This window comes from Botrytis fragariae (assembly GCF_013461495.1).
Source record: "Botrytis fragariae strain BVB16 chromosome Unknown tig00000061, whole genome shotgun sequence".
NCBI classification, from domain to species: domain Eukaryota; kingdom Fungi; phylum Ascomycota; class Leotiomycetes; order Helotiales; family Sclerotiniaceae; genus Botrytis; species Botrytis fragariae.
Window position 1 is genome coordinate 1,691,632 of NW_023500994.1, and position 15,187 is coordinate 1,706,818.

Genomic DNA, 15,187 nt, shown 5'->3' on the forward strand with positions numbered 1-15,187 from the left:
ATGAAGATTTTTTATTTTAAATAAATATGGAAATTATAAAATTATAAAATTTATATTAGAATATTTTATTAATAAAATATATTTATTATTTTTATTATTATATATATTATATATATTATAATTATTCGATTTATTAACATTCTTATTTTTAAAAAATATATACTAAAAGAAATTTAATTAATTAAATCTACTATTAAATTCTATATTAATTAGAAAATAAAACCTTTTTTATTATTATTAGAAAATTAGAATAAAAGATTTAATACTTCAAAATTTCATAGTCAAATAAAAAACTAATAATTTTTGATTTAAGAATATAATTGAATCTTTTATAAATCAATTTCTATTTAAAAACAATAATAATAAAATTTTATTATTTAATTCTAAAATTAATTATAATTTTTTATTTTAATTTAATTGAATATAGAATTATCTTTTGTTTTATAAAAAACTTTTTATAAAGTATTTAATATATAAAAATATAAAAATATAATAATTCAGAATAAAATCATGAATTTAGTAATATAATAATTCTTATTTTATAAAATCATAAAGAGATTTGATATCAAAAATTATAAACTTTTAGAAATAGAGAATAGAATTAGAAAATTAAAATATTAATTGAATCAATTTATTTCTAGAAAAAGATATAAAGTTTAAATATCTTCAAATTCAAAGTTTATAAAAATTAAAGCTATAAAAAAAATTCAAATAAAAATTGAAGATTATAAAAATAATAAAAATAAATCATTTATTATTATAAATAATAACTTTACAAATAATTATATTAAAGTTTAAGGGTTATTAAATAATTGAAGTTTGAAATATATATAAATTCAGTTTTTAAAGTATTCGAAATATAGGGGTATTCAATATATAGGGATATAAACTTAACTTATATATCTAGGTAAGAGATACTTGTTACATTATATGTATATATACCTAGTTTGTTTTATTGATTTCCCTATTCTACTATTTTAATAAAGTTAGGCATAAGCCCCGCAATCGTAGACGCACTGATTGTAGGTGGAGGCTCCGCAGGCTTATCGGCAGCTCTGAGTCTGTGTCGTGCGCTATACATTTGCATAATCTTTGATTCCAACTCACCACGGAACAAATATTACACTCCCATTCATCTTACCCTAATATGGGAAAATCGCGATCCCGCAGCACTTCGAGTTGCGGCTCAAGAAGAGTTACTCTCTACTGGCCTCGTAAGGTTTGAAGAGGCAGTTGTAACTATGATTGAAAAGACGGAGAATGACCTTTATTGCCTCAGCGATGAGAGAGGAAGAAAATGATTGGGGAGGACTGTTCTTCTGGCATATGGCGCCGAAAATATTCTACCAAATATCAAGGGTTACAGGGATATCTATACACAGTCTATGTATACCGTTTCTATCTTGTCCAAAGTCTGGTTGATAGTAGAGAGTCTAACGAGCTAGATTTTCTTGCATATTTCAATTCTGTTATGAGCTTCGAGGTCGGAAATCGGGCGGGTTGCTTGCAATCGACAGTCTCGCAAATGCTTTCCACGCCTTAAAGCTGGCAGATGATGGCCACAAGTTCACTAAAACGATAACATTACGTTAGCTAACGAAATTTCGCTGAAAATTGAGGACTCTGAAATGCATGTAGACAATCGAAAGATAGTATCGCTTGGGCTGGAAAAAGAAGAAGGGGAAGCACTTATCGAATTTCTGATTTATCGCCCTCTGACGAAAGTGTCACGCTTGCTTCCAGATAAATTAGGTCTCGAATTTGGGCTAATGGGAGAAATCAAGGTGACTCAGCCTTTCAATCAGCCTCTTGTCTAGAAACTTTTATCTTGACACATCTGAACTGCCCATCATACCACACAAAATTTAGAGCTTTGTATGCGTGACCTTGAATACAGAAGTACTTGAGAAAACTTTAGCGCTAGTCCATGGCCATGAAACACAAACATTAATAATCAGGTGCTAAATTTTTAGGGAGATCACCTATAAATTCATGAGAATAATTGAAGCTTTCTAGGCTTATCAACGTCTTCAGAAAATGAATCTAAGAGATCACACTACGGAGGTAAGTGTTACGGAGGTACCCGCACCACAATATGGATTTTAAGATAAAGGCAAGCTTTGATATTGTGACCTATGAAAACAATATTATAGAAGTTAGAAAATTAATAGATAATTAAAAACAAAAGTAATTAAACAAGTAATCAATAAATCAGGAAAGATAGGTACCTGTTTTTATTGGTATCTATCTTATAGTAAGTATAGAGTAATTATTTATTACAGATTATCTAATAAGTATAGATTAAATAAACAATAATATTATTGAAAGTCACAAAAACAGAGGTCATATAATAAGTTATCCTATTAGTTCTATTGATTATTATTAATAGAATTAATGGAATCTAATTACTTTTATTATTCTTAATAAATAGAATCAATAAAACAATAAAGAATAAAGATCTATATAAAGAAACAGATTTCATTATAATATAAAGTTTTGTACTCAAAAACAATTATTAGTTTTATTACTATAATTATAAGAATTGCAACCAGTTATAATCTTATTGAATTCCTATTTGAAGTCTAGTCTAAACTACCTTAAGAGATCTCTAGCCACTTCCACGTGACCTAGAGGCAGCTCCCGTAACAGTAAGCAGTTAAGTAAACCCCCTCGGCTTACACGATAAGACTCGAAACTCACTATAAGAGCTCCGGACTGTATATATTAATGAGTCACATGCTAGACTAAGGTCCTAGAAGCTATGTGACTAAGAAGGGAACCTGAAAGGGACCAAATCGTTACAAATCCTCCTAACATTATTTCTATAAGTTATAATATCAAGGACTTATATTTATTCTATAATCTATATTATAATACAGATACCTCCATAATAAGGAAGTACTAAAAATTGAATATAAAGTAAAGGAAAAATCTAAAGAGAAAAGGCTATAAAAACAACTATACAAATACTCAATTGAAGAATTAAAAGAAAAGATTGAAAAAGAAAAACTGGAAAATAATTCAAATAATTTAGGATTGGAATTAAAGGAATGTATAGCTTATAGAATAAAATTGTATATAAAATAATTAAAAAAGTATTCGAGTTCCTTATAAGTTATATTGTAATCATTCATTATATATATAATACTTGTTTAAACCTCTAAAAAGATTTTTTCAATTTGAAATATGACTTATCTTCAAGCTTGATCTTTGAAGTTATGTTTTTAAAGAAACTCAATATTTCTATAAGAATTTCTATATTGGTTGGTTTATTATGCACCCACGCGGCTACGATGATAAATACTTGATATCAGATCTCTGGCACATGGCCGGGGGTGAAATATTCTGGTAAATGAAATTTGGCATCGTGCCGCTGGCCTTGTTCACGTTGGTTCAGATCGAATGCATCCTACTTGGGACGGGGATTCTCTAATGTCAGGTACAGAAAACAATTAGGAAGCAAAACAGACTTCAATCAACTGATACAGTACAGCATATTGAATCAAGGGCCAGACCTCGAGTTTTGATGTCTCTTCTTGTGGGTGATAATAGCTCCTAGCTTTGAATTCGATCAACTGCTGAACGAATGAATGACGGCTCCTAAAGGGAGATTACCCAACTATTTTGCCCCCCAAATCATAATATTCTACCCGCTATCTACCGACACTTGCCTGCTGAGAGGATTCCAACTCTGTTATGTTGTGATTAACAGTTCGGCCACTTGTGATGGAAGTCGCGAGTTCTCACATAAATTGGCCAATCATGTCAGTTTCCCGATTTTCTGCCATGAACGATATATACACAGGTGTGCGTACAATTTCCAGTCTGGTTCCTCCGCTTCCGTATCTCTTATATACCACCAGTACCATAAATTCCTGAAGCTGCAATCTACTGGCTCTTCTCCAAACCAAGCTTCGCAGCCAGCTCAATACCCTCCACCACCTTGTCAGGGGTGCTCAAAAATGGCGAGTGCGAAGCGGCAATGCTGAAAGTCGTGATATTACTTCCCATAGATGCTGCAATGCCTTGCTGCACTGGAAGGGGAATTGCCTTATCGTCCTCGCAGAATATGTAAGTGCATGGCATGTGGTTCCAAGGCTCGTGCGTTGATTTGCCACTGAAGACGGCAGAGGAGGTATGTGAGAGTTGCGCAATCCATTCCTGTTGGTCTTCCGGTGATAGGTCGTGGTAGAAGATATCCCCTGGTGTGTCGGCATAGCAATAGTCGCCCTGTGAAATTTTAATAAAAGAATTGATACTTTGAAAGTACTTATACCTTGAAGTTCATCCAAGGAAGCGGGTTACCTCCGAGAGCAACAAGAAGACTGACGCCCTTCGGTAACGCAAATGCACTCAAGTAAACAAAGTTGATGACCCCGCCTTCCTTCCCATCACTCTTCCTCTGAGCAAAGCCCAGGCCTTCGACAGCACAAGATCCAACGACCCCTCCATATGAGTGAGTAACGAGGACGACTTTCTTTCCTGCCTCGACCAGCTTCTCAATGGCAGCCCGGGTATGAGCAGCATCGTCAGATAGGTCTTTATTTGGGGGCTCGGCTCCAATGGATGGCAGCGCTACAGCTTCAGTTGGATAACTTAGGGGCTTAAGTGATTCTCTCACAGCATCAAAGCTGGCAGGAAAGTGCCATGCTCCAGGCACGAAAAGGATGGTTGGCTTTTCAGTCGACATTTTGGATAGATCTGCAGATTACTACCAGATATGTCTACTTCTCTAGATTAGCAAATGTTTTAGGATCAGGAGAAAAAGGAAGCAAGAGATCGGAAGTTTGACTGTCTCCAGATATGAAGCCAGGCCCGCTTCCAAGCCAAGAAACCCAATACGAACCAGCTGATTTTACTACCTGTTTTCTATTGCACCACTACGAATTCAATGTGGAGTCTACTACATAAAGAATACTTGTACCAAAACAACCGACTCAATGAGAGCTTACACGCGATCAACAACTACAAGTCTAGATCCTTCTTTTTGACGCTTCTTACACGCAAGCTCAAATTTTTTTACAAACTAGCTATACTTACAATCAAATATACTCCACATAGCTCGCCAGCTGATATCTCAAAAGCATAAACCAGCCAGAAAGTCCTCCTTCATACCCCTCAGTGGAAAAAGTTAATTCAGTGGATCACGGCTTGTTGACAGAATCGTGAAACACCATAGATAGAAATGCCAGGGATTCTAAGCTGAAAATAAAAGAACTTATACATACCATAAGAAAGCAATGTTTTTCAATGGTTCAAGCTAGGGGGTGGTATACAAAATACAGCATTGCCAAACATTTGGTGTCTTGACGGAACTGTTTGGCCTACTGCGAAGTACGTACGCACGATATGAAAGGGACTTTTGTGAGTCATGAGTCATGAGTCATGACGCTGATAGCCCGGTCCACACGGCACAAATTCATCCTTCTTTCGATGATGGGTAATGGGCAGTAGCAGGGATACAGTGACATAGACATGGGCAGGATCACTCCAGAGGAAGAAAAGGCCAAAGAGTCTCGTGGTTAGGGTTGGGCAAATTATATAATTTCTGTGTTATCTATCACCGCAGAACACGATTACTCATCCGGGTGAACTCCGGGGACGCCAAGGCCTGGAACCTCGGCGTATATCAGGAAGTTGGTAATAGCAAACCTTAGATCCAAGGACTACCGGCTTGGTTTACGGCAAGTCCATAGTTTATGAGTTTACAAAGGAATAAAGCAATTAGGATTTATAATATCAATATTAGAAGAGAGTCAGATATAAGGGACCAAATATAGCCTGAATTAATCAGAGTATAAGATATTCTTATATAATCCCTTACTTATTCATTCGGCGTATCTCCGGCATATTCCCTACTATTGAACCCTGACATTATTATACTTTTTTGAACATTTATCAAATATTATATCAAGATTATACATATATTTTTGTAGCTAATCAAAGCATTAAAATAATTAAAAGTAGGGTGAATTCGAAGGCATTCTCTAGTAGGTGGTCAAAAAAAGTTCATTACGCGTTTAATTTTTTCTAAGATTCTATTTATGTCTATTTTGTGATTTAACTCATATGATTATAAGAATATAATCTTCATAGATGTTTTCATCATCGAATAATCCAATCAAAATCCTTTAAAATATCTTCAAAAAAGAACCCACTCAAAAAATCGATATATAAAGTCTTTGATCAATATTACATATTATAATTTTTTAACAAAGATAACAAAAGTAATATGCTATATATGCTCAACCCTACTTGTGGTGTCGCAGTTATGGTTGTTCGCGTGTGTTAAAGTGGCGATCACTGTGTCCCGCGGGGCTTTCCAGGGCCTGACCCACCAAATGTCAATTCCTCTCAGGGGAGGTATGATTGGGACATGGAAGCTAAATGGGTTGCTTTACTTCTATTGCACAGGACTCGGGAGTCTGTATCAATACCCAAGAGCGGGAATAGATTAGCGGTTGATAGAGCTCCGTGCGAAAATAGTCTCGGTCGTGCATAACGCTGCGGAAACTACTGGCTGTCAGACTAAATTCTGCAAGGAACATCCCTAGGGTACTTGGAAAGCTACTGGCCAATAGGTGAAATATAAAAGGGTTGTTGTCGGTCAATCTAAAAATTTGAGACAGTTGCAAACTTTGTTCACTTATTGTTCCTTTTTCTCCATTATAAACATCCACAATAGAATTCAGAAGGTCAATGCTCTACTTAAGAAACAAATGAGACTTAGCCTTCGATGAAATGTTTGAAATGGAAGTGCCACTGAATTTTATTTTGATTGCATTGATGGATTCGTGTAAGTGAGGTCCTCAATAGTATTTTGGCCAATTCTACCTGTCGAGCCTTTCGGAGACTTACTTAGCTGCTGCTAAAGAGTCGCGCGTCGCTTGGAAAAGGTTCAGGCGCCATGTCAGAATCACGTGCAGTGGAGTCACATGGCTGACATCCACCACCTCTTTGTGTTATTGATTGGCTGAAATATAGATCGTGGAGCGACAGGGACTACAAGTATTTATCCTTGAGCCCAAGTATGTAGTACGATAGCTGGTTCGCACACGCTCGCAGATTACTATTTCCTTTTGTTCCTGTGGTACTGTAGTAAAGCTATCAACCCTTGTTCCTAACATAAGATCATAAACTCTGTCACAAAAGCCCCATAGTCGGGATCACCCAAGCTTAGTTTCGAAAGAAAGGGGATAGATATCAGAATGTTCTGTTCTTCGTAGTAGTTCACGCCAGATTATATATCATAGAAATCATAGTTTCTACTTGATCAAATCAATACCGATCTGATAGGTGTTGAAACTGTCGAAATGGCGGAAGTGGTCCTCATAGACAACCGACAGTCTGAACTCAGAGCTACAAGTGTCGCAGTCGTTTTGCTTGCAGTTGTTTTTGTTGTACTTCGATTCATATCTCGGCGGATGAACGGGATTGGAATTGGGAGTGATGATATTATGATATATATTGCTTTGGCAAGTTCAGCTTACTGCACCTGTTTTCCTGTAAAACGAGAGCTGACTACTTCCAGTTCTTTCTCTTCATGGCTTTTGCAACATGTATAATTGGTATGTTTCTCTCAAACTGACATAAATTCCAAATCGCTGAGACCTTTGAAAGGACTGTATTTTGGACTGGGACGACATACGGCAGCGCTGAGCACCCCCGAGATTATATCATACGCGAAGGTGAAGATATTCATAAATGCTCCTTGAGATATCATGTTAGCTGACATAGACATAGTCGCTAATAGCATTTGAATGTCTATACGTCACCTGTGTATGCTTCACTAAGCTATCGCTGCTATTGATGTACCACCGCATTTTCCCAGTCCGCAGTATTAAGATCGGATCACTCATCCTTGGCGGCCTTTCCGTGGCATGGTGTATCTCCATCATTATGGTGTCGGTCTTCCAGTGTGTTCCAATCCAGAAGATCTGGAATCCTACTCTTGAGGGTCATTGTATCAATCTGAAGTCATCTTTTATTGGAAATGCTATCCCTAATATCTTGACCGATGTGGCGATCTTGGCGTTGCCCATGCAGCAAGTCTGGGGTTTACACACTAGTATCATGCAGAAGACACACATCACATTTGTCTTTTTGCTCGGAAGTTTGTAAATTATAATCTGGTGCATCCATCTAGATTTGTTCAGCACTAACGATATGGCCAGCGTTATTTTCACTAGTATTTACCGCTTCACGACTCTTTTCCAATTTCAGCCTGCAGACATCACTTGTACGTGTCCTCGCCAAAACCATCCAGTCAGTGAGCAAACGAACCGGGAGCTAGAAGCTAACAACTTGACTACTTCCAGGGACACTAGCAACAGCGGAAGTATGGTGCGTAGTCGAATCAGCCTCGGGAATAATGTCCGCCTGCCTGCCAACCTTGGGCCCTCTCGTCCAATTTTCCGCTCGAAAGCTCGGTATAACAAGCGTTTTAACTCGGTCATCGCAAGCACGCACTTCCTCTGCGGGTCCACATTTACAAACAATCGGCGGATCAGGTGGACCAAAGAAGAGCATCAACACTAGTGGGAAGTTCGACAGCTCTAAAAACATAAGAGAAGGCTCAAGGCCGTTTCGTAGATTATCTGCGGTGTCCGGAATTAGCGACGAGAGAGGGGACTGGAAAGGGGGAAGTAATATGAGGGCCACTGTGAGGACGCACGATGTGGAGAGTGCGAAGAGTTTGGGGAGTGATGAAATACCACTGAATAATATTGTTGTGAATACGGAGATAGAGTGGACTGAATCCGGATCAGGGAAGACCAGTAAGAATATTGATGAGAGAGATATGTACTAAGATGACGTGAGTCGTTAAATTTTTGTATTATGAGCATAATCTGCAGTGATCGGGGAAGGCGTTCTTTGAGTTGGACTCCAAAATTAGTAAGCAATCAGGATATATCAAGTCTCATTGTTTGATTAGGAGCTTCATAGAAGAAGACGATATCATGTTGCCACGAAGATCTTACTAGTCTGATAATTATATTGAGGGCTAAAATTCATCATACTACAAGAAATATTTCAAACTACCGAATACTAGCTTCTCCTCAAGGTTTTGAATAGCCACAGGGCCTGAAGCCATGAATCTAGAAACAGTAAGGAAGAAACACCTTAAATTTTTGTAAGTATAATTTTCTAACTATTTTTTAAGGAATTCTTTAGTAGTTATTATTAGTGGTGATTTATTTTGATAAGGGGTATTACGTGTTAAGGTACGGATAAAGACTTATATTGTATTATAAGGATAGAAGAACTATAGAAGGAAGAGACTCTACTTATAAGAAGTAAGGTGCGCTAGTGGTGAGAGCCTTAGGCACGAAGGCAACTATAGAACAGGTAGTTGGCGTCGTGATATTACGGGAGCTGCCTCTAGAGTTATATAGAAGTGTTTTTAGAGATTTCTTACAGTAATTTTAAATTAAATTTTAAATAGAAATTCAATAAGATTATAACTAATTATAATTCTTATAATTATAATATAAACTAATAATTATTTTAAACAAAAAGCTCTATATTATAATAAGACTTATTCCTTTATATAAATCTTTATTCTTATTTAAATAATCTAAATAATCTATTTATTATAATTATTTATTATATAATACTTATTATTTATTTAATCCATATTTATTTTATAATCTATAACTATTATTTATATTAAAAGATTAGGTAGAAGAGGCCTCTATATTAACTATATTACTACTGTTACAGGAGCTGCCTCTAGGATTATATGAAAGTATTTAAAGATCTCTTAAAATAGTTTAGATTAAACTTTAAATAGAAATTCAATAAGATTATGATTAATTATAATTCTTATAACTATAATAATAAAACTAATAATTGTTTTTGAATATAAAGCTTTATATTATAATAAAACCTATTTTCTATATAGACCTTTATATTGAAATCAACTAATAAGTTAATCAATAAATTGATTAATAAATCAGTTAACTTTTGATTATATAATACTTATCTTATAATTCTTATTATTTTAACTTATTCTTTTATTCTAAAATTAATTCTTTAGAATATTATTAATTCTGATAAAGCCTTTTTTGTTTACTATATTCTATTTTTTCTAAAATCTATTATCTTAAAAACTATATTTTATGATTTAGAGTATTCTATAACTAATATTATATATATATCTAAGGTTTTTTTAGGTATTTAATATTTCTTAATATATGATAATTAAATCATTAAGGTTTATAATATTATTATAATTTATATATTAGTGATTCTATAATTTATTATTAATTTATTATAATATTATCTCCTTTTTAGTTTAATGTTTATTCTAAATATTTATATTGTCGTAGGTCATAGGCTAATAATATGTAATATGGAAGCTGGCTCTGGTTAACGACTAAAATGGATTATATAAGCAGTGTGACACGTGATATTAAAGAATCTGTATTGAATAGTGATCTCTCTTATTTTACATTCAAAAGGAAAAAGACCTCTTTTTATGCTTTTTCCTACTAATTTAGCTTTTCCGCTTTCGTTAATCTCTTATAGATCTCTTCCTAATCCGTCCATTCTTTCGAAATAAAGCCCCTTTTTGTTTTCTTTATTTTACAGCCGTTTTCGTATTTTATGGCTGTTTTCGGATTAATGATTGTTTTCGGATTAATGGTCGCTTTCGTAAGCTTATAAGCGACGATCATATGATCTGATTATATAATAAGCTAATATTAGATTGAATGCCTTTAAAAAGATATATATATTATATTATTTTTTAATTAAAACAATATATATTAATATATTTTTCTTTTATTTATTTAAATGATTATAATATTTTCTTTTTTATTATACCTACTATATAAATAGTTTTTATTCACAATATTCTCAACTTAATTTATTATATTAAACATTCTAATATTAAAAGGAATTCTTATAATTTATATATTAAATTTAATCATTATTATATTATTAATAATAATTTATTATAATATTATATTAAATATATTCATTACAAAAAAGGTTATTACTATCCTAAATTAAAAATACTTATAAATTATAAATCCTTAAAGTAATAATAAAAACTATTATACTTAAAAAAAAAAACTTTTATTTAGTTATAAAAGATTAATATCTAGATTTTTTGATTATGTAAATAATAAGAATTTCTTTATAAATATAAAAAGAAAATAAGTTATTAAGATTTTTATATATTAAAAAAGCTTAATTTAATTAAAAAAAAATAATTAAAAAAGAAAAAATTGGAAAAAAATATATAAAAAAGGAGTTAGTAAATATTGTTGCTATATTTATTTCTAATAATTCTTTTTTCTTTAATTTCTTTGATTTTTTATTATCTTTATTATTTGAAATAAAATTTAAGGTTTTATTGATAGATATAGGTACTTTAGGTGGAATATCTATAATTTCTCAAAATAATTAAAATCTTTTTTAAATTTCTATATATTTTCTGAATATAGATAGTCTAATTATTTAATCAAACATTTAATTTTATTTCTAATATATTTATAGTTTAATATTGTTTTAATATTATATATAATATTTAGATTAATTAATTTAATTTTTATAAATAGTATATTTAATGTTTTTAATAATATTAATTTAAATAAGAATATATATAATACTAAATAAATATTTATTATATTTAATAATTTCAATTAATAATTAACTATTCCTATTATCTTATTAATTTTAAATAATCCTAATTTTCTATAATCAAGTTTATTATTTAATTTTTTAATCTCAATATTTTATTATAGCAAATAAACTTTATTCCTTTTTTTAAATATAGGTTCTATACTATGTTTTATATTATAATATATTATTATTCTGGAAAATATAAATCTTAAATCAAAAACTAATTACTTCTAAAGATCTTTTAATTATTCGATTTATATTATTACTGATTTGATATTGATTTCTTATAGTATTAGAATTTTATATATTTATAAATTGAATCTAAAATTAGCTTATACTGGAGTGATTTTTGTAGTTTCTATTTCTAATATATTATATATAAATTATATTATAGGTAATAGCTCTACTCAATTATTTTATTAATAATTTATATAATATTTAAAATATACTTTTATTATTTAATTAATCCTTTTTGTTTAATTATTTGTTTGTAGGTAGAAAAATGTTAATAGCTTTCTTTTAATATCTATAAGTACTAATAAGATAATTCAGAATTTCGAAATAAAGAGTTTATTTTGATTTAAAATTATTTTATTTAATACTTTATATATACTTATTATAATCTTAAGGAATATATATATTAATTGCTTAATATTTTATATTTTCTTGAATAATATTATATATATAAATTTTGTTAGTCTATTTATTATATTGAATATTGTATTGTATTCGATTTCTATAATAGAATTTTTTGAAAGTAATAATTTGATTATAAAGTTTTATATAATAAACTTCTATAATTAAGAAGGTATATTTGGGGTTTGGAGTTGATTATATAGTATATATTATAATGATTTGTTGTATATATAGGTATTATAATTTCTAATAATTTCTTTAATTATTATTCTTATTTATAAGAAATAACTGATTTTCTATATTTTTATAAATATTCTTATAATTCCTTGATATTTATATATTAATAATCTATATTATTTTATTATAAATTCTTTAATTATTTGGTTTGAAATATATACTTTTTCTTGAAAATATATAGTATTATTTATTATAATAAATTCTGGTTTTATTATTTTATATATATATATAGTTATAGTATTCCTGTTATAATATAATTAGATTTTAGTTTTGAAATAATTATTTTTTAATATATAAATAGCTATAAGTTATAATATATTGTAAATTAATAATTCGTTTTTTTTTCTTAAATATAATATATAATTCATATAACTTATTCTCTTAATATTCTGATTTTCAATTGAAAATATTTGTTTTAATGTTTTCTAATTTTTTAATATATAAAATCTTAAAATTATAATTAGTTATAATCTTTAATTATTTAATCTATTGTTTATTTAATTGTTTTATTATAATAAAATAAATCAAATTCTTATAATCTATATATATCTATATTATATATTTTTTCAAATAAACTTACCATTCTCTAAATACATTAATTATTATTAGTAATTCTTTATTATATATTTTATAATTTAATTCAATTAATAATAGTTTTTGGGAATAAAATATAATTAGTTATTATTTCTCATTTTAGTCTAATTGATTTAAAACTACTTCTATAATGAAATCTAAGAAGTCTATTTTTATTATGATTTCTTTTTTTAGATTGAAAATCGATAATATTGGCTTTTCTACTATTACTTATTTGAATATATTGAATAATTCCTATATCTTAACAATTCATTTGAAGTCTCCTTAATCTTTTCTGGTTAATATAATCAAAAGTATAATAATCCCTGAATAATTCTTAATAAATTTTTATAAAAATTAATAAATTCTAAAAAGAATTATATTTCCTTAATTATAATTGGCTGTTTTTATTTAAGTATTGTCTTAATCTTATCCTTACTCATCTTGAGCCTTTAGCTTGATATAATAAATTTCAAGAATTCTATTTCTATAATATAGAATTTATATTTACTTAACTTATATAATAAATTGGCCTTAACTAAATTTTCAAGAATATTATTAATATTCTTAATATATTAGACCTTATTATTTGAATATATTAGGATATTATTTAAGTAATATATATAACAAATATTCAGATATTATAATAATACATTATTTATAAATCTTATGAAAATAATTAGTATATTAGTTAATCTAAATGGTATAATTTGATATTTATATAGTCTATATCTAATTTTGAAAGCAATTTTTCATTTTTTGTCTTTCTTTATTTTAATCAAATAATAATTATTATATAAATCTATTTTAATAAATATTATTGCTTTATTTAATCAATTTTTTAATTCTATAATTAATAAAAGTAGATATCAATCCTTTTTAATAAGTATATTAAGCTTTCTATAATCTATAACTAATCTATTAGATCTATCTTTCTTAAGTATGTATATAATTAGATTAGTTATTTAAAATACAAATTCCCTAATCTATTTTTTAGCTAAATTATTATTAATATATTCTCTAAATGTTTTTAGCTTATTTATTAATATTAAATAAATTAGGGTAACGTAACTTATAGTGAATCAGATCATATAAGAAACCGGATCACAAAATTTGATTGTTTCTATATAATCTTGTTTTACAAGCTACATATTCATTCAATTCTAACTCTAAATCACTTGAACTATTTTTTAGCTTTTCTTCTTCAATTTTCTCTTCTAATTCTTCAATTAAATATTTATATAATCATCCTTATAGCTTTTTCTCCTTAGATTTTTTCCTTTACCTTATATATCATTTTTAATATTTCCTTATTACTAAAAACAAATTAATTTTATAATTTGATTCTTTTATTTTTAATTCTTTTTTTTCGAATCTTAATTACCTTCTATATATTAATAAGCTATTTCCGAAATAAAGCTATCTCAGTATTTTGAGATTCTATAAGTCTAATTATTCTTTTAGTATATTAATAAGTTAATAATACAAGAGAATTATTATTTACTAAAGTTTTATTAAAAATTTGATTTACTTGTTTTAACTTTATTCCATTTAAAGGAAAACTTTTAAATATAGATAAATCTAGATTTTGATTAAAGATTCTTATTTATAGAATAGAAGATTATTAAAAGGAATTAAATAGTAATAAATCGAGTACTTTTTGTAAAGCAAAAGATATTAAATTAATTTCTTTCTAATTAGTTTTAATATTAAAAGAATTCAATACTTTTTTTCTAATATTTTAAAAGAATTCTATTTATTTAGTTTTTTGAATTCGCTTTACACCAGCTTGAGAATATTAATCAACCTTTAAAGTATAATATTATTTTATTAATTTATACATTAAATATTAAATAATTAAAGTAAATAAAAGTAATAAAGAAATAATATAAATAAATTAATATTTTTCTTTATATAGAAAGTAATAAAGCTATTTATAATATAATTTGAATAATTATTTATAATCAAAACTTAAGATTAATTATTTGATACTTTCTTAGATTCTAATTTGAAAACCCTTTTTAATTATTCTAATTTATAATTATTTAAAGTCTATCTATTTATACTTATAGAAAACTACTAGCTTTGAGATATATCCTTTAGAATTCAT

The 15,187-nt window shown here is 28.8% G+C and overlaps 2 protein-coding genes across 2 annotated transcripts; one reads left to right on the forward strand and one right to left on the reverse strand.

The window, feature by feature from the left end:
* Window positions 1-3,888: 3,888 nt before the first annotated feature.
* Bfra_008619 (uncharacterized protein) lies at window positions 3,889-4,690 on the reverse strand (the record flags this gene model as incomplete). Its single annotated transcript, XM_037338977.1, has 2 exons — window positions 3,889-4,230; window positions 4,277-4,690. The coding sequence occupies 2 exons, from the start codon at window positions 4,688-4,690 to the stop codon at window positions 3,889-3,891; spliced, it is 756 nt and encodes a 251-aa protein (XP_037192283.1).
* Window positions 4,691-7,313: 2,623 nt separating this feature from the next.
* Bfra_008620 (putative integral membrane protein) lies at window positions 7,314-8,809 on the forward strand (the record flags this gene model as incomplete). Its single annotated transcript, XM_037338978.1, has 6 exons — window positions 7,314-7,475; window positions 7,532-7,568; window positions 7,621-7,688; window positions 7,744-8,117; window positions 8,175-8,239; window positions 8,319-8,809. The coding sequence occupies 6 exons, from the start codon at window positions 7,314-7,316 to the stop codon at window positions 8,807-8,809; spliced, it is 1,197 nt and encodes a 398-aa protein (XP_037192284.1).
* Window positions 8,810-15,187: the final 6,378 nt, after the last annotated feature.